This window comes from Equus asinus, chromosome 1 (assembly GCF_041296235.1).
Source record: "Equus asinus isolate D_3611 breed Donkey chromosome 1, EquAss-T2T_v2, whole genome shotgun sequence".
In the NCBI taxonomy this organism is placed as follows: Eukaryota; Metazoa; Chordata; class Mammalia; order Perissodactyla; family Equidae; genus Equus; species Equus asinus.
This window is the reverse complement of record NC_091790.1, coordinates 169,443,441-169,462,868: the sequence shown is the minus strand read 5'-3', so window position 1 is coordinate 169,462,868 and position 19,428 is coordinate 169,443,441. Positions and strand designations below refer to the sequence as shown.

Below are 19,428 nucleotides of genomic sequence, written 5' to 3'. Positions count from 1 at the left end.
GTGCTTGATATTCTATTTTTATATGTGTGTCTTACCTTCATTGTTGGATTACCAGTTCCTTTGGAGCAAGGCTTTATCAGGTACATCCTTCTATCTCACCTTCCACCTTCCTCTTAAGCTGGAAGTTACTGCCTTACCAAAAATGGGCAGTTTGAATTATGGCAGGAGTAGGGCAAAGTGTGCAGATCAAATTTTAGAAATTGCCCCAGCCCCAGAGATGATAGGTTAGGCAAGGACAGTGAAGTTGTCTGTCAAGGAAGAGAATGAAAAGAAAAATACTGCTCTCTAAACATACCCTATGTCATAAATTGCTACTCCTCAAAGGATAGGGCTAATCCTCAGGTAATCGGAATGGGTGAGTATTTGGTAAGTCACTCCTTTGAAGTGATGAGTAGTTTCTTCGTCTTAATACATTGTTTCTTATTGTTCTGCTGATACATTTATCCAACCTGTTGACTATAGTCCTGATAATTAAGGACCACTCTAAAAATAGGCTCAGGTGTTTCCCTGATTGAGAAATAAATGGTATGGCAGTGGCTCTTTGTGGACTGATCCCTTTGGATTCACCACTGCATCACATTGTTTCTTTGTCTTGCTTTGTGTGGAAATTGATTTGATGATCTGGGAAGAGCCAAGAAGATTGTAGTCAGGCCCTTGGCCCAGTTGACCTTTCCAATTCTTCACTGTCTGTGAGTTCTTTATTCTAGAGAAATTGGGTCACCTCAAAATGGCAGTACTTTCCCCTCTCCCCCATATTGGTATCACTTGGCTAGATAAATGAATCATTATACCTAGGGCTTTTATCTTTATCTTTCTAAACCTCCAGATTGAAAACTACCATTTCTTTTACCCAAACTTTAGGATGCATTCAACTTTTACATGCTCGGTTTTCCTTTTTTCCCTGTACTATTTTGTCTGTTTTTCTGGTCACTTCCTCATTGCCTTCCCTTATTCACTAGCTTGCTCGTCTCTGTTGTCTCCTCCGTGGGTCCTCTGTGTCCTTTTGCACTCTCTCATCTCTGTGGTTCTTGCTTTCTAGAGAACATTAATGTTTTTCTCTGTTCATGCTAACATCTATGTCTATTCCTTAAACATATATTGTTTCTCTATTTCTTGTCCTTAATTTTGTGTAGCATTCTCATTGTCTCTGACTGAATGCTTTTCTTTATCCTCTGTAAAATATTCAGCTTATGTAAAAAAAAAAAAAAAAAGGAAAAGAAAAAAGATGACTGATGGTTAAATGAATTCTGGCTCCAAGAGGGCAAAACAAGAATCCTAGTCACTTTGCCTTCCTGCAGCCCCTATGCTGAAGAGCACGATCTCTTTGTTTTTTTCATTACCACTTAATTCTTTTCTCTTCTTACTTTATACATACCACATGATGTTGCCAGTGTCTCTGATCAGAACCTTTGATGAGAAGTCCTACTAAAATCATCTTTACTCACAAAAAAATCACAGGATCTCAAGAATTTTGTTAAATCCCTCTGATTTTCTATTTGAAAGCGTTGCTTATAGTACCCCAGAATTTGAACAGTGTTCTCCCCGGTGGGAGGGAGCGTTATTCTGTACCGTGTCTGGCACACACTGCTATTCTACAAATATCAGCTTCTGAGGATGTTAATGATGATGGTGACGGTGTGGGTGAGTATTTTGAAGGCAAAAGGACAGAAGTGGGAGAACAGAGATACCAGTGATGAGGTGGGGGTAGTGGGAGCGTGTGAGTCAGGAAGAAATAGCTGCTAGGACAGATGGATTATAACACGTTAGTTTGTCTTCATTCTCCTGCCTCTGGGTTTTAAAAGGAACCAATAGTACTGCTTAAAGTATCCCAAAGCTGCGCTGACTGTTGTCGCCATCAAACCATCCAGACCACGTGATCGCCCCTACTTCATTCCTTGTGGCTTTTGGAGGACAGAAGCGCCTCCATTCCATTGCCTTCAGTCACCCAACTCAAATCTAATGGGAGTAGGCAAGGAGATAAAGGGGAGTTAGGTAAAATGGGATGCAGATTTAAAGTACCTGCCAGATTTAATTTAATTCTCACAACAATTCTCTGACACAAACATTCTGTTAGATCCGCACACCAGAAAGAGTGAGGACACGATGATGGAGTCACCTCTTGTCCTTCTTATGTCATTGCCCCTTGGGTATGCCTCATCTTGGGGGTCAGATTTGAACCCCAGCAAAGGCTCCATCATCTCTCTGCACCTAATGCTTTTTTTAAAAAGATGAATTTTCCTGATGTTTTAACTACTCTGTTGGAAAGCAAGCAAGCAAACCCATAAAACATTGCTTTTGTGTTGTTCATTCAAATTATTGAAGGAGAGTGAAAGGAAATCCTAATCTGGATGTGTGGCAAATTAGTTTTGCATTTATTTTCATTCCAGCATGATTGTTGTCATTCTTAGAATTTATGTTTGTAGATAGCATTGTAGCACTATAAATTATGAATGAAAGGGAGAACTTACACTTAGTATATATATATTATTGAGTGAAAGGAGGTGATAAATAATGAGGTAGATGGAATAGCTTTTGAGTACAGATTGATCATCCTCTTGACTCTACCATCCAAATTCATTTTAAAATTGAGTTCAGGTTGATGATGTCTGAAAGTTTTTTTTAAAATGTCACCTCTGACTGGTTTCATTTTCTATCACTAATGTAAGTGAGGGCCTTTTTAAATTCTTTCTTGTTTTAAAATAATAGAAGAAAAAAGGAAGAGGTAATTAGAAAAGCTGGAAGAGAAGTAGCCTCTTGGAAATATACAAACATATTCACAAAGACATGACATTAATTTTCTTTCTGTAGTTTTTGCCTGAGAGTTGGGAAAAATAATATATGAAAAAAGTGTCATTCATCTTCTATATATCCCACTGTAGTAAGGTCACTGTAATTGGGGCCAAAAAAAAAATCATTTTACTACTTTACTGACTAAATTCCTTTTGTTTGTCAAAGTGACCTACATTCTGCTAAATTCTTCTCAGTAGAAACTAATGCCATTATGAGTTTATACTGTATATAATATTAAAAATATAATCTTGGTTGCATTAGAATCACCTTTGTTACTTAAGTTTTAAGAAAATCTATATAAATATCCTTAAAATTTTTGAATTATGTCTTTAGATTTGTGTTCATCTTTATGATATTTGGTAAGTAATTATTTGTAGACCTCAGAGAGTTTTAAAAAAAAATTAAAACTCCCATTTTGGGATCAACGTCTTCTAGGCCAGGTAGCCACTGGCAGTTTCTGGAATGAGTGTTGGTGCAGGGACATTTCCATCTGGCAGGGGTTGGACAAGAGGGTGTCAGGGCTAGAACTCAGACTTCCTCTTCATGGTGTTCTGCTCAAGTTTTTTCCAGTTGCTCTAAACCTCCTTATAAATGGAAAACTCAGGTGGTCAAGTTGGAAAGGTGTCATCTAGATATTATTCCTGTAGAATCTGTTGATTTTGTCTGACTCTTAACCCTTAGCTTGAAACAGTGATACCAGAGATTTGGGCTTGTTGAACAAGTTCAGTTTTGGTTCATGCTATGTCTGTTCTTCTGTTTTTAACTCTGGTATGTCTCATTTACTTTAGGTTTAGCAGTTTCCCTACAACTATTACACGGAGATATTGAACAAATCAGAAGAGAATACTCATCAGTGTTTTCTCATGGAGTGTCCATAACGAGGAAGTTGGGTTTTTCTAATATTATTATGCCTGGTAAGTGACTTGGGATGAACCAAATGATGAAATATGAGTATTTTGTCTGTTTTCAACATCTGAGAAATTTTTCAAATTATCAACTTCAAAGAGTTCAAATGGGCCATCCTGAAGGATGAAATGAGGTGTGTGATAATAAATAAGCAAAAGTTTTAAAAAAAAATATCTTTATATTTTGATTATATTAGGGTGGATAACTTGTGGGGGCCATGGCTACGTTACATTATGACATGATAAGAAGGAAAATTGAAGTAGTATACAGGAAATACTTTACCCTTTGGAGGAAGATGCTAGTGAGGTCACTGAGGGGATATCCTTACAGGTTTTTATAAGAATAGTTATTGAGCAATAGTTAGCCTTTCTTGAAGGATTTTTCCACCTGAGATATGTATATGTACATAAACAGCCATGTGCAAATGCCACATGTATTTCTACACCTTTCCTATCTCTATTTGTATATATAATTCAGATCTCTCTTAACAACCAAAAAATACTGCAGAAAAGTATTTGTTTCTAAGTGGAGAAGGTAGAGGTTAAGGAGAGTCACACTGTTAAAGTAAATGCCAAGTGGTAATATTTATCAGTGCCCCCACATCCCACCATCCACAGCCAAAAAAAAAAAAATAGAAAGACCAAATGAAATAGTCCCAGATTGTTGACGGTATTTTTGGAAACAAGATCCTCTAAATCACTGTTTAAATCCCATGTGTAGAGGCAAGCTCAAGAAGTTGCATCTGACAAGGCCCGTGGCACAGCTGTGAGACCGATGGTAGGATTGCCGTGACCAAAGACCTAACAAGAAGCAGACACTGACCGGCATTGTCTGTTGCAGCATTTTGTCATCTCCTTATGGGAATTTGTTCATGCAGGGAAGGATAAGAGAACAGCCTGGAAAGTTTCCTGAGATGACCTGACCTGGCTTAGTATGCCGGAGCATCTCATGCTGCTGTTGTTGGAAATGACTGTTTATAGAACTGTTTACTTGGTGGCATGTTATTCAGTGGCTCTTGCAACCGTTCATTATTTCCTTGAGTTGCTATAAATAACTGGTATTTCCTCTTTAACAAAAAAAGAAAAAATTTCATCCCACTGGGAAGCAAATTGATGGGCAAATCTAATATAAAAAACATATTTTAGAACAGAATGTAGCCAGCTGCTAGAAGAATTGCTCAGCTTGGTCTCTGGGCAGTATCATTGAGAAATGGAAAAATATAAAGCAACATGACACTTCACCGGCTGAGTAATTGTCTGGGATGTGCTGTGCTCATGCAGCTCTTGTTTGGCTTTAATGATGGAAATGAACTTTCTGTGGAATGAGGCTCGCTTCTGTCCGTTTCCCGCACCGTGTTAGAGTAGCAAGGTCCACACTGTCAGGGGATCAGACCTCCCAGACGTAAGGCTGAAGTGCCGAGGACTGCAAGAGGTTTTTGAATGCACCTCCTTCTTTTTCCTTTCTCCTTTTTCTTCTTTGACTTCTTAATCTTCCAAATTAGATGGAGAAGGGAGAGATGTGTATATTTCTCAAACAGCTGAAAGCAACTTTACAACTCAATGGAAGTTTTTACATTGGCCAACACACAGTCATTGTTTTGTTTTTCTTTGTTATTTTCAGAATTTTGACTTGTCAGTTAAGTCTCAGTGGTGGCTCTAATGAAAACTTGAGCTGAATTCTTCAATGAGAAAATGTATGTGAACATTTCTGATCCCGGTGTTGTACTGACATTCTGCTAGCATGATTTTTTTACTTTCCATTTTCTAGACTTGTCCTTCTGAGTTCATTTGTGTTCTGATAGGGGTCAGGGCGGGCGAGGTGCGTGCTTATACCAGCAGGACCAAGTTCATCAGCATAGTGTCTGCCTGTCTGCTGAATGAATTATCTGTGGTCCTGACACTGACAGGAATGTACACAAAACTCTTCCTGAGGATCACAGAATGTCATCAATGCCAAACACTTTCTGGAATGAGAAAATCATGAAAACAGAAATGCTCCCTTTGGTCTGGCTGTTGCACTGGCAGTTGATGTCTCCTGGTGTAAGGAGATCTACCCTCGTGCTTTCGAGCTATCAAGAAGTCCTCTGGACCCTCCTTCTTGCTCACGGTCCATCATTCAGCACTTTATTTCTTAGGGTATCCAATTTCCAAAGAAGAAAAGTCACTTTCTGTGAAGCTCCATTACTGCCACCTACAAACCAAATAACTGCAGAAAGTTCCCTCGTCTGGTCTCTGAGCCCCTGAGAGAGGGAGCAGCAAAAATATTTCAATCAGTGCTCTCCAATAGAAATATCATACGAGCCACAAATGTAATTTTAACTTTTCTAGTAGCCACTTAAAAAACGTAGGAAGATGAAATTCACTTTAACAATATATTTTATTTAAACCAATACATCCGAAATATTATCATTTCAATAGGTAACCCTTATAGAAAATTCTGACTGAGTTATTTGACACTCTCTATTTCAACCTAAGTCTTTGAAAACTGCTTAGTATTGTGCATTTACAGCACACCTCTTTTCAGCCAAGTCACATTTCAAGTGCTCAGTTGCCACATGTGGCAGTGGTTGGACAGCCCAGCTCTGAACGTCTTAACAGACTCTGTGCAAAGCAGGGCCCAAGCCATTGCTGACACTCAGGAAGGACTGAGTTTCCATCCACTAGACATTTTGGAGGAAAGCTGGCTGATGTGTCATGAATGTTGTGGGAGGTCAGGCTGTGTCCCCCACCCCCTCCCTGAAAGTCAGTTCTTACTCTGAGTTTATGATTCTTTCTAGGCAAAATTGTCTTTACTTTCTTCATTGTCTCCCTACCCTATCTTCCCCACCTGTACCCTGTTCCCTGGAGACTTGTTCTCATATATCAACTGGTCAAACTGTCACTCTTTGTTAGGGAACCCCTAATTAGTACCTTCCAGTGCATTCACTTTTAGTATAAGCAAGATCTTTGAAGCTCCTAACCCTAAAAGAAATTAAGTAAAAATGGTGGGGTGATAGGGGAAGAGAAGGGTTGAGATGTAGAGGCTAGAGACTCACTGAAAACAATTAGCAGAGCCTGTGTTTCAAATGGCTGCCAGCAGTAGTAGCTTTGATAGACATATCAAGATTTATTCATTTATTTAAAGAGTATCATCCAGAGTAAGTCTCCTTTTCCTTTGGTCTTTAGGCAGTAGTTGAGGTAAGTCAAATTTCTATTTGGTCAAAGTTGACTGTATAATGCTTTATAAGGCTGCAGTGAGAAATATGTTATAGATATGTAATATAAGCATTATTATTCTTTACCACTTACTGATAGAGACATGTACATCAACAGATGGAATTTCTTGAGATAAGCCTTCTTTTGGAGAAACCAGGTGGGAGTAAATATGATATGATTTGATCTTACTTAAAAATATATCCTAAATCTAACCAAAGCTCACCACCCCCCAGTCCAAGTCATGGGCCTCTGCATCATATAGGTGCAACCACTCAGCTCAGAGCAGAACCTCCTGACCATGGAGGGGATAGTGGCCTTTCAAACAATGGATGCCACAGTGACTGAAGAGAGATGGAGGTTGTGGTTCTACCATGTCACGCTGACATTGGATCCCAGCCCCAGGTCAGACTGGGGCAGGGGCTGGTGCCTCACAAATTATGAAGCTTACAGGCCCCACTGTCCAAGGGTGTAGGACTTGCCCCCACTGGCCCTATCAGATCTTCATGCTTTGGCTTAGAGTGTGATGAGCAGCGGGGAGCCACAGCCAATCCCTGCTCCTGTCTCTGTGCAACACTGTTCTGGTAAGCCTGTCATTGGTGCTATTGGATCATTTGCGCTTGCTTGCTTAAATAGTCATAAACAAAAATTAGAAAGCTACTGCCCCCCAAAAAGCTAAACATCTGATAGTATTCCCCTAAAATAAAGCAAAATAAAAACGAGAACAGACAGAAATTAGAGAAAACATTGAGGGGTTTTACTAAAGTGTACTCTGTGAGAAATCCAAAGGTAACTTTTCAACCCACCCATAAATTTTCCCTGTCTGTGGTCTGCTTCGATGTCCAGTTACCTGTGAATCTTATCCCCATCTCTTGCGCCCCTTGCAGGCGTCATGGAATGATAGAAGCTTGGGTGTGGGTGGCATCTTGTATTAGTTTCCTATGGCTACTGTAACAAATCACCACAAATGAGATAGCTCAAAACAACATAAATGTATTATCTCATAGTTCTGGAAGTGAGAAATTTGCACAGATCTCCCTGGGTTAAAATCAAGCTATTGGAGGGCTGCATTTCTTCTGATGGCCCTAAGGGAGAATCCATTTCCCTGCCTTTTCCAGCTTATGGAGACTGCCTGCACTCCTTGGCTCATGGCCCCACATATTCCAACCTCTACTTCGCTCATCACATCACCGTCTCTGACCCTTCTCCTCCCTCTTGTTAAGGACTCTTGTAATTATGTTGAGCCCACCCTGATAATTCAAGAAAATCTCCCCATCTCAAGATATTTAACTTAATCATATCTGCAAAGGCTCTTTTGTCATGTAAAGTAACATATTTACAGGTTCCTAGGATTAGGACCTGAACATCTTTGTTGTGGGGGGAAGGTAAGGAGGTGTCATTATTCTGCCTGCCACCACATAAAGGGCCCTCTAGCCCAGTCATGTGTCCAGTGCGTGAGTTTCTTCCTCAAGTCCCTGGTGGTAGTTTTCTGGCTCATACTTGGATATTTATGACCAAGAGCACATCATCAGGTCATCTCTCAAAGTGACCTCTTTCATTTTGGACTGGTGTCCCTCTACCTTCTATCTATTGGGTTGAGTTTTTCTGCTTGGAACCTCAACATTTTAAAATTCAGTTAACTCTCTTATCTCCATCATCCCTCCTCTGATGAGTTCTGAGTCCTTTCTCCATATTGTTTATGGTCTGGATGATATTGTTTCTATCTGTTTCTGTCCTGTAAAGATGGTCCCTAAAACTGAAATCAGTACTTCCAGACTGGTCCGACCAATGTGAAATAGAGTAGAACTAATACCTTCATTACTGAAGGCACTGGTCTTCTGATAACAAAGGCTAAATTGCACTAGCTTATTTGATGGCCTTTCTCACCCTGTTGAATTACATTTTTTCATACTGAAAAAATATGATTTTATTTTAACATATATTGTTAATATGTTGGACACATTTCTTAATTTCTACACTTCAGTTTCCTCATCTGTAAGATGGAAATGATAAGATCTTCTCATAAAGTTGATGTGAAGATGAGATGTTTTACTTGTAGCACTTGGCAAAGTACCTAACTACTATACTACTGTCATCTGTTACTACTGTCATCGTCATCGTCATCATCTAAGTTCACAAAAAACCCATAGTCTTTTGCACATGTTGATTTGTTTTTAACTGAAGGACAAGAAATTTTCTTTTCTAGTTCCATAAATATTAACAAATATACAGCACAGATAAGGCACTGGGCTAGCCCCTGCGGCTGGGTGCAATGGTTTACTTGATGTGTTGAGCATGCACTCTGTGCCTTGATCCAAAGCATTCAGAGGATAGAAGCAAGGATCAAGGTGTTCAGCTACTAATGGAGACCTTTTGCCTGTTAAAGTCAAGCCAGTTAAGGTCAAGCCATAAGTTGACCCCATTTGGCTGCAGTCACTTAACTCTTGAATTTGTTCCTAGTGTTGTGGCCTTATGTTTATCTCATCTACAGTAATATTTTGAGAAGCCTTCACGTGTGTAAAGGCTTCCCAGCCAGTGGGCCTGCTTAACCAGAGCAAAGTGTCGTGCACATCAAATTTGCAGGGTAGTACGTTTGAGAAGTGAAAGGTGTTAATAAACATTGTCGGGAAAGTAGCTTTATCACACTGGTGCTATGGATCCATTTCATACTCACTTTATGGTTTGTCTCTTAATTACCCAAGATGCTTTCTTAACACCTTTGGGCTTATTAGTTTTCTCCAGAACCCACCTCAAGTGTATTGATTTTAATTAGCACTTGTTTCAACTTTATCCTTCTGCATATTTTGGCAAAACATGGCACCTTGTAGTTTTGGAACACAGCAAGCTGCAAAATTCCTGGAGAGACATATGTAGAATGTCATCCAGAAGAAATGTTCTTCTTGTCATGTGTTCTCTTTTCAAAGAAATCTTATTTTTGTCTAATAGGTTTGCAAAAGACAAAGGGGTTACAGAGATAGTGATGGTTAAGGAACAGAAAGTTAACATAGATGTGTAAGGTGTTCTAATTTATGAATGTGTTATATTCCAGAAGTTCTTTTTTAAGTCATAGAAACAGCATAACATAACAAAGTGGTCTTGTTGCTCCTACCACCTCTCCATCCCTACCCCATTTTAATAACACCAAAACTTGAGGCCCAGAGGTTTATATTACTCGGTCTAGACTAATATCACATGGAGTAGACAGTAGCTAAGAAGACTTGAATCCAGATCTTATTATTCCAATCTTCCTGTGACCCTACATCCTTCAGGCCTATTTGAATTCAGAATCTCTTCTGAATTCAGGAGAGATAGAAGACTCCAACTAAGTTATAAGCTAAACAGGCTCTAAGGATTGGCTTAGTAGGCTAATGCCATTTTTAACCTTGCTCCTTTGTTGAAACACTCAGATCGCTCATCTTCTCAGTGGGGCTTCTCTCATATAACACCCCATGCCCCTGTTCAACATTCTTTATCCCCCTTCTGTGTCTTACTTCTATTCACAGCACTTATTGTTCAACTTGCTATATATTTTAGTTCTATATTCAAGACCTCCCATGACTAGAACTGAAACTCTGTGGAGAAGGGATTTTTGCTTTGTTCACTGTTGACTCTACAGGGCCTAGAATAATCTCCGGCACATAGTAGGTGCTCAAGATATATTTGCTGAATGAATACATGGAGGAAGAATTTCATGGTGCTGCCAGTACGTTACTCTTCCCCCACCCCTATCCTTCTTTGGTCCTAGCCTGCAGACAGGAAACAGGTTGCCTTGGAAACCTCCCTCATCCTCCTTGCCTTTGCTGAAGTCACAGTTGCCCTGTCCTTCCAGCAGATGAAAGTGGAAGTCCCCCTCCCAAGAAATATTTACTCTTCGTTTTGCAGGACAGTTAGTCCCCATGTGGTTTGGACAAGCTAATTACTCATGATGGGAAATTTCTAAGGTAAAAAACCCCTGGAGCTATACTTCCCATTAATCAGTGTTTGTTTTATAGTCTATTTGTAAGCAGAGCTACTCATTATGTGTCACCTACTCGAAGAAGCAAAGGAATTTTGCTATTGTTAACTAACATCTTTTGCTCTCAAGTACCTTGATTTGTGTGTGGTTTTTTACCTGCCAGATCTGTTAGTGGGAAAACTATTGTCAAGAATTTCCTCCCAAACATGTTGTTCAAATAGCACATGTGCAGACCATTAGCTACCAGACCTAATTTGAGTTGAAATTGATTGGTTCAGAGGACAAAGTGTCTGAGTTGATTATTCATTCTATAATGGAAGTGTTAAAATAAATAGCATTAAGAATGTGTGTGTGTGTAGTGATAAATATATATAAGTAGTAAAATGAACTGGCTTGTAAAAACCCTAGCAATCTTGTGGAAGTTACTGGGCCATTCTCTAAAAATTTTTTTTTTAAATGGAGATGATTAAAACAAAAAACTTTCAAAGCCTACAAATATAATTTTCAATATGCTGAAATATGTTGCTTTTCTCTTGGAACTCCAAGTTCATTGCCTTCCCAAGTTGATTTGCATGGGCTGTATGAGAGTACTAGAAATTTGTAAGACAGAGACCACTGTATCAGTTGTTTCCATTAATGTATTTTTTATATACTCTTTGTAAAGGGTAGTTAATATTTCGTCCTTTTTAGGACTTACTCACTTTCTCTATTTTATGGCCCATCTGTTTCCTGGTCAGCCCAGGTCATTCACAGATGATGCCTTCATAAAGAGTTGGTCTTTATGGAGGAAGGTAACCAGGCACACTGGTATTCCCCCACGGTTTTGAAAGCCAGGGTACTTTCTTGAACACACTTTGGTCAGGAAGTTTTATAAATCTCCCAGTTGTGGGCATATTTGTACAGTTATTGTTCTTCCCACTAATTTACTTCCTTATGGGGAGGTTTTTTATTAGAAAAAAAGAGTATTGCTTTTGATTCTTCAAATGTTTGAAAGCTAAGCTAAGTAAAAGTAAATTTAGCCATGCCAACCTCACCAACATTTACCTTCAAAAACTTTCTAGTAGCACTTTGCTTACTTACTTCTCACTTCCCTATCCACTCACCACTTACCCGTAACTTAATTCTTACAGCAGACGCACTGTCGGGGTGTTTGCCTACGTTTGCTAGTTGACATCAAATTTCTCTTTTTTCTTGCAGTAATAAGAAAGGGGCAAGATTAGAAAGCATTCAAGTTTTATAAATAACCAATGGAGAAAAAATAGGTGGTATACGTGTGCGTAGAATATGTCTGTTTGAGTCCAGGGCCTTTCCCATTTGTTTTATAGCTTCATGGTAAGAAATGTGAAGCCAAGTTTGTCTGTATGACTGAATTATTCTACATGTGTATTCATAAAGCACTAATCTGGCTTTTTCCAGCAGTGAGATCATTTTGTCCATGAATTTTGGAAAAGGTTTAAATTGTAACTGTACCCTTTGCAGTCCTATCATTTTATTCCATATAGGTATTTCTTCTACTCTAAGTGCTGTGACTATGAAATATTAAAACTGGTCTCTTTGAGCCACCCCTGCTAGGCTGTCATTTTGTAATCACACCTCATAAATGAAATGAGGGAAATATTGGAAAATGGTGAAACCTGACAACACCTTCCTACTCAACCCAGTATTCACCTCCTAAATGCACATTTTCGGTATTGCTAATTCATACTAGCAGAAGCTGGCCTTTACTTTTTTTGGATATTGGCAGTGAGGGTGGGACCCTTTTATAAAAGTACAATATATTATATTTATACTTTTATATGTATATGCTATAAACAGTATATTTTATGAACTGAAGTTTTTCTTGATAGAGTCCTTTATTATGCTTCCTAGTATATATAACATGGTTTTAATTTTCCTCTCCTACTAGGTGAAATGAGGAATGACTTATACATCACTATAGAAAGAGGAGAATTTGAAAAAGGAGGGAAGAGCGTGGCTAGAAATGTGGAAGTTACAATGTTCATTGTAGAGAGTGGTGGGCAGACCTTGAAGGTACGTTAATGCTGGTTACTTTTCGGTACAATTCCACATCATTGCTTTGGGTTCATCTTTGATGCTATCTGTTAATTTCTGACTTGCAAGGTTTTCAATCTTATTTTTCTTTTCCACCCCTATGTAGTTTTCCTTTTTTAGAAAAATCATTAAGATGTCTTTCAGAAAGGAAAGTAGAAAAACAAAAAGGCTCTTATAGTTTAATTTGTGTCAACAGCTTCTTCTTAGCAGTATTCTTTAAATGCAGTATTTTCTTATGCCATTTGACTTTTTTCTTTTCATCTGTCATAGTTTTGGAGATAAACATTTTGTCCTTGGGAATTGGTAAAAATAACAACAACAAAAACCACATTTAATCCTGCGTGTTTTCGTTTTGACCAAAATAGGGCATGCAGATTGAGGTATTACTAATTGGGTGGTATAGCAGGTTTCTTTCTGGAAGAAGTGTTTCACGTGAGCCCCAGGGCTCTGTGAGTCTCCCAGTGAGGCACAGAATGTGCTTTGTCGGCAACAGGTCGAGAACTTTGCTGTGTAGTTGAACCCCTAATTGGGCATGCAGTTGCCCATCTCAGTCCCATCACTGAGCTCCACCCGTGGCACAGTAGGCCCTGGGAGACCAGCATCAGAATTAAACAGACACAGCCACTAGCAGAAGCAAGTGCAGAAGGAGCGCTGCTAAGGACCAAGCGCTTTCACGTGAAGTGCTATTTGGGGAACAGGCAGATATAGCAGAGTGATTGCTCTTCTGCTTTCAAAATAATCTTTAAATGAAGCTCTCTTTAACCTGTTTGGTTTCTTTGTTAGGATTATATCTCCTTCGGCTCTGGAGAGCCACCAGCTAGTGAGTACCACTCCTTTGTGCTTTATCATAACAACAGTCCCAGGTGGTCCGAACTGCTGAAACTTCCCATTCCTGTGGATAAATTCAGGGGTGCGCATATCCGCTTTGAGTTTCGGCATTGTTCCAGTAAGTGTTTTGTGGGGTTGGCTACCTGGCTTTGTTGTGTTGGGATTGTGTGCTTGTTGAGCTGTCATGACAGTGTGGGCTTATCTGTAGAAAACGTGTGACAAACCAGAGACCTCCATGAGGGAGAAATGAAGGCAAGTGGAGTCCTGTTGGGTGACTGGGCTCACTTCTTCTCAAAGAACCCATAACTTCTCTGAAACATCGAAGAAGGAGAAGGAGGAAAAAAATCCCTCTGGAAATCTACAGGGTTCTTCTTAAATGATCACTTTCATAAAAGTCAGTTCAGGGGCCCGGCTCTGTGGCCCAGTGGTTAAGTTCACGCGCTCCGCTGCAGCGGCCCAGGGTTCGGATCCTGGGCGCGGACATGGCACCACTCGTCAGGCCACGTTGAGGCGGCGTCCCACTTCCCACAACTAGAAGGACCTGCAACTAAGATGTACAACTGTGTACGGGGGGGGTTGGGGAGATAAAGCAGGAAAAAAAAAAAAAAGGAAGATTGGCAACAGTTGTTAGCCCAGGTGCCAACCTTTAGAAAAGTCACTTCATTGGTTTCACAGTCTAGAAAGATTAGACAGAAAGGGAAGAGACAGCACTGAAAACTAGACTGGCTCAGATGGCCTTAGGCAGTCCCAGCCCATCTGCTGTCTCTCTAGCCAAGAGCTGATCCAGCTCTCAGACAGTTCAGGGGAACTCATGAGGACTTTTCTGGGCATGTGAGTTCACTAGGAAAGCTGCTGATTGGCTCAGATTTATATCTTATTTGCATATATCTGCATCACCATACAGTCTGACAGTATTCAAATGAGAATCAAGTAATGTCAGCCTGAGTAGGCCTTAGAGATGGCGTGAAGTAATTACCTCATTCAACACCTGAAAAACCAGGACATAAGGATGTTGTAGGATTTGTCCATATGGATGTTACTGCCCATAAAGTTGTAATTTCTTGTTGTCTCTATTTTAATTCTTTTGCACTCATTACCACCCTCTCAAACCCACACTCCCTGTCTCCACCAACCCGCAGTCCAGGGATCTTCTGATATTCCCTGTGTCCCTGAAGCCTATCTTAGATACAACCAGAAGTGTACATTGTGACCATAGAAGGTTCTGGTGAATCTTGCTTCAGGAGCCATATAACGAGGCAAGAGATACAGAAGAATCACACTCTTGGAGAAGCAGTAGGCTCCTCTCTAGCCTGGAAGGGATGGGGGCATTCCCAATAGATATGTGGTGACTTCACCTGAGTGCTGTGTGATTCACCCAAGATGCAGGGAGAGAAGAAGGACTTTGTTGCCGGACTGTGGCATGTTTTGAAATTGGCTCAGACACCTCTATAAATTATGCTTTTGTAGATGTTTCAGAAGGTAGGCAGATGGCTAGCAGGGTCTCACCATTCTTCCAAATTCCCAGAAGTGGTTCATGGGTAGGACTTGAGGTGGCAAAACATAAAGGACTTGGAAGGGTGCCATACCTGTCCTTCCACCAATCTTTTTTATAAATTCTCATTTGGGCTTAATAAAAGCTTTGAGCTTTAAGGTAAGAAAAAGAGGAAAATAAAGGTGAAACAAAGGGGAAAGGGAGAAAGAGCATTTGGAGGAAATTATAATTCAGAACTTGGAAAGTAAAATAAAGGCTATTTTCAGTAAAACCTCTTAGATCTCTGCCCTCTTGTATACTGTACTTCAAACATTTTTCACAGGGTTATATTTTTTTTTCTTTTGAATGTTCATTGTTAAAATTCAGAAGAAACAGCAAAGCATAAGGAAGAAAAAAAATTTCTATAATCCCATAAACTACAAATAATCAATGTAATCATTTATCTCATGGAAATATTTGTGTGTGTGTACATTCAAAAAATGTTATTTATTCATGAAACAAATATTTATTAAACACCTACTGTATACTAGGCACTTTACTGGGCATTGGAGATACCTCAGTGAACACAACAAAATACCTCCTCTCATAGAGCTGTCGTTTTAGAAGAGGGAAGACAGGTGAGACGTGATCAAATAAACACGTACTAGATAAGGTAGTGATAAGTGCAGGGAAGAAGACTAAACTGAGGTTAGGTCCTAGAAAACGATGGTGCTGTGTTGCTATTTTACATAGGGCAGTCAAGAAAGACCTGCCTGGTAAGGAGATGTGTCAGTCAGCAACAACCTAAAAGAAGTAAGGGCATGAGCCCTTGGGTATCTAGGGAGAGAATATTGCAGGCAGAGAGAACAGTAAGTACAAAACACTTGAGGTTGAAACATGGTTGGCATTTTCAAGGAATAGCAAGGTGGCCCAACTGAGCAAGTGAGTGAGTTTGGAGATTAGGCCAAAGAGGTGGCAGGGGAGCCCCATCCCATTTTGTCTTTTAGGTCATGTAGAGGACTTAGGATTTTACTTGGAGTGAGGAGAGTCATTAGAGGATTCAGATTGAAGGGAAGTCTGGCTGCTGTATGGAAAACAGGCTGTAGATTGGGCCAGGTGGGCCCGGAAAGACCATTCAGGAGGCTTTTGCAGTCCTCCACATGAGAGATTAAAGTGGTTTGCATTAGGATGGTAGTGGTTTGATTCTTTTATTAACAGATTTATTGACAAAGCAGGTATGAAAGAAGGAGAAAAGTAATGATGAGCCTAAGATTTTGGCCTGAGAATGAAGTGGTCATTTAATGAAGTGTGGAAGACAACAGCAGGAATCTGTTTGGAGAGCAAAAAATCAAACATTCCATTTTAGACATGTTAAATCTGAGAAGTCTGTTAGACATTCAAGATGTCAAATAGACAGTTGAAAGAGATCCAAGCTGGTGAGTTAAACTTGAGAATGAGAACATATAGTTCAGTGGTGTTCTGTAAATATTTAATAAGCAGCTCAGGGTGGTGGAGAGGGGCGAGAGGAGCCCTGAATTATACTGTTTGCTGATTTCCATGGAGTAAATACTCCCACCAAGACAATTTCAAGCTACTAACTTGACGTCACTGACCTTGGAGTTGGGAAAAGAAGCCATGCTGTCTGTTCTTGTGAGCCCGTACAGGCCAGCTCTAACATATTACTAATACATCGATGATTTTCAAACTTGTGAGACTGAATGAGATTTCCAAGTAGTGAGTTTAGATAGCAAAGAGTGCAAGGATGATCCCTGGGGGCACTTACACATTTAGATCTTGAGAGAATGAGAGGGAGCCATTAATGAAATTAAGAAGGAATAGCCAGTGAGGTTGAAAGAGAATCCAGGAGGCTAAATGAAGAAAGTTTTTCAAGAGGAGATTGATCAGATGTGTCAGGTGCCAATGATAAATCAAATAAGATGAGGGCAGAGAAATTATCACCTGATTTGGCTTCATGGAAGTCATTGAACCTGACAAATGATTTTAGTGGATTTGTGGTGATGAAAGCCTGGCTGGAGTAAGTCCAGGAGTGACATGGAGGAAAGGGAGGGCAGGCAGTGGGTATAGATAAATCTTTTGAGAAAGTTTGCTATAAAGAATACAAGAGAGCAGAGAAATGGGATAGTAGCTGTTATGGAACAGTGGGTTACAGGACGTCGAGCCAGGGAAGGAGCATGGGATCCAGTGCTCAAGGTTAAGCCTTAGGTAGGGTGGTTGAGGCATAGCACAGGAGGGCACAGATGCCGTGGGTTAATAGGTGGATGCTGGGCTCTCACTACATCAGCTGAGAGTGAGGAAAGTGCCAGTGTATTGGAGGCTTGAGAATGGAGTGGAATGGATGAAATAATTGTCTAGAAAAGTGGAAGAGTAAGTTGATTAGGTAAATGTAGAAAGTTTGCCCAGCTAAGGGCCCCTTTGTGGTTAGTGTGCGTTAATTAATGTGAGATTAGTCTGTTGTAGGCATGGAATAAGCTGCAAGTTGGATTTAACCAGGTTGCAGTGTTATAATGGAAGTATGGAGGAGTAAGGGGTCTCGGGTGTTTTAGAGGAAGTGGCTAGAATGATAGAACATAGAAATGGGAAGTGAGAGCAGAGTGGGAAGGAGGAGTAGGTCAATAAATTGGAGGTCACAGGGGGCACAATTGTTGGAGTTGGGGCACTAGAAAGAATAAATTAGAAAGTTAGGAGGTAGAATCCACAAATTTAGGATTTTTACTAATAAACAGGGATCTTATTATGCATACTGTCTGGAACAGTTCATTCACTTTATTAATCCTGATCTAATAGCTCAAGACAGAAGGCCATGTACTTCAAACTTTGTTCGGTATTTATTTTTAATTTATAACAGAAGGCAAATTTGGGGAAACTGTTGCTTTGTTTCTTGTCTTTTTGAATTGAATACCAAAAAAGTCAAATAAACTTAGGAAATTATTTCCAAATAAGTCTTCTCCCAGAAATCATAACTTCTATACGCAGCACAGCACTCTCATTGATGTAGAAACTCTTCCCAGAGATTTTTGCTGTGATTTTCGCTTAACTTTAAAGTACATCAATATTTTCCCAGTTTCTCTCTGGGGTTGAAATTAATGACTTTAAAAGAAAATTCTTTGCTATAATCACATTTTCAGGGATGTCCTCATACTAGGAGCCAAAGCCAGCCAGCCAAAATTACTATTCTTGGCATGGGGCTCCACTGCCTTGCGGTTAAATGCCAGAATCAATAGTAAGGGGATGATGTGTTTCTAAAGCCTCTTGTCTGATGTTCAAGATCACCATGTCTGACTCCTCTAGCGCAGGTCTGACTGCATCCCAAAGCTGGACATTTCTATCAAGTGTAACACTCCACACTTGTGTAGGAAAGAATAACCATGCAGCCCATAATAGGCTGTGGGCCCTGGAGGACTCCTCCCTGCGTATCTAAATACAAGGGGAGAGTCAAGTTGAAGAGACCAGGGTCTTTTAATGCTTTCTCTGTTTTTGGAGAAAAGGCAGTTTGGTGGAAAGAATTGGAATGGTACTCAAGAGATCAGGAGTAAGTTACCTAACTAACACTGTGTGATCTCAATTTCCTTATCTACAAATAACTGCCAAGGATCCTTGACATTTCTAGCCATTGTAACTTAATTAGGCATGTGAAAACCTCCTTGCCTCATTTCTGGCTTCCAGAATACTACTGCATCAAGCCCTTCTCAAACTATGGGTTGCCATTTATTTTGTTTTTCAGCATGCCTAACTTATTCCAAGGAGGTAGATTCCACAGGGCTTGGAGGCTACCAAGTTTCCTTTCCCTTTCCATGAGTAGTAAGCTAAACATTGCATTTCACATTCATTCATTCACTTGTTCACTTATTTAACATATGTTTACTGAGAACCTACTATGTTCTTGGCACCCTTTGAACTACCAAGCATAAAACAGACAACAATCTTGCCCTTGATGGTGCTTACATCCAGGGGTGGAGGGTGGCATGTGAGGAGAAGAAACAGGCAATGCACAAATTTTTTAAACATAATTTCAGATAGTGAGTTCCATGAAAACAATTAGTCAAGGAATGTAACTTGAAAATTACAGGGCAGGACTATGGGGTTGGAGGGTGGCTACTGTAGACAGAGGTCCCATCATAAAGGCTGCTCTCTGTTGCGTAAAAGAAGCTGGTGAGGGTGGGTTATATTTTTTGATGATCATGCTTCTTGACAATCTTTGTATCTAAACAGAGGTA

General features: G+C 40.0%; 1 protein-coding gene across 6 annotated transcripts in view; it reads left to right on the top strand.

Moving 5' to 3' along the window:
• DOCK4 (dedicator of cytokinesis 4) overlaps nt 1-19,428 on the top strand; it is a 429,709-nt gene that overhangs the window by 254,883 nt on the left and 155,398 nt on the right. For all 6 annotated transcript variants that reach the window (XR_011503969.1, XM_070512024.1, XM_044764600.2 and 3 more), the window contains exons 13-15: nt 3,579-3,704; nt 12,749-12,873; nt 13,678-13,840. Coding sequence is in view for 5 of the 6 variants with exons in the window: in XM_070512024.1 (XP_070368125.1) it covers nt 3,579-3,704; nt 12,749-12,873; nt 13,678-13,840 (414 nt within the window). In the remaining variant the exon portion in view is untranslated. The remainder of the gene's footprint in view (nt 1-3,578; nt 3,705-12,748; nt 12,874-13,677; nt 13,841-19,428) is intronic.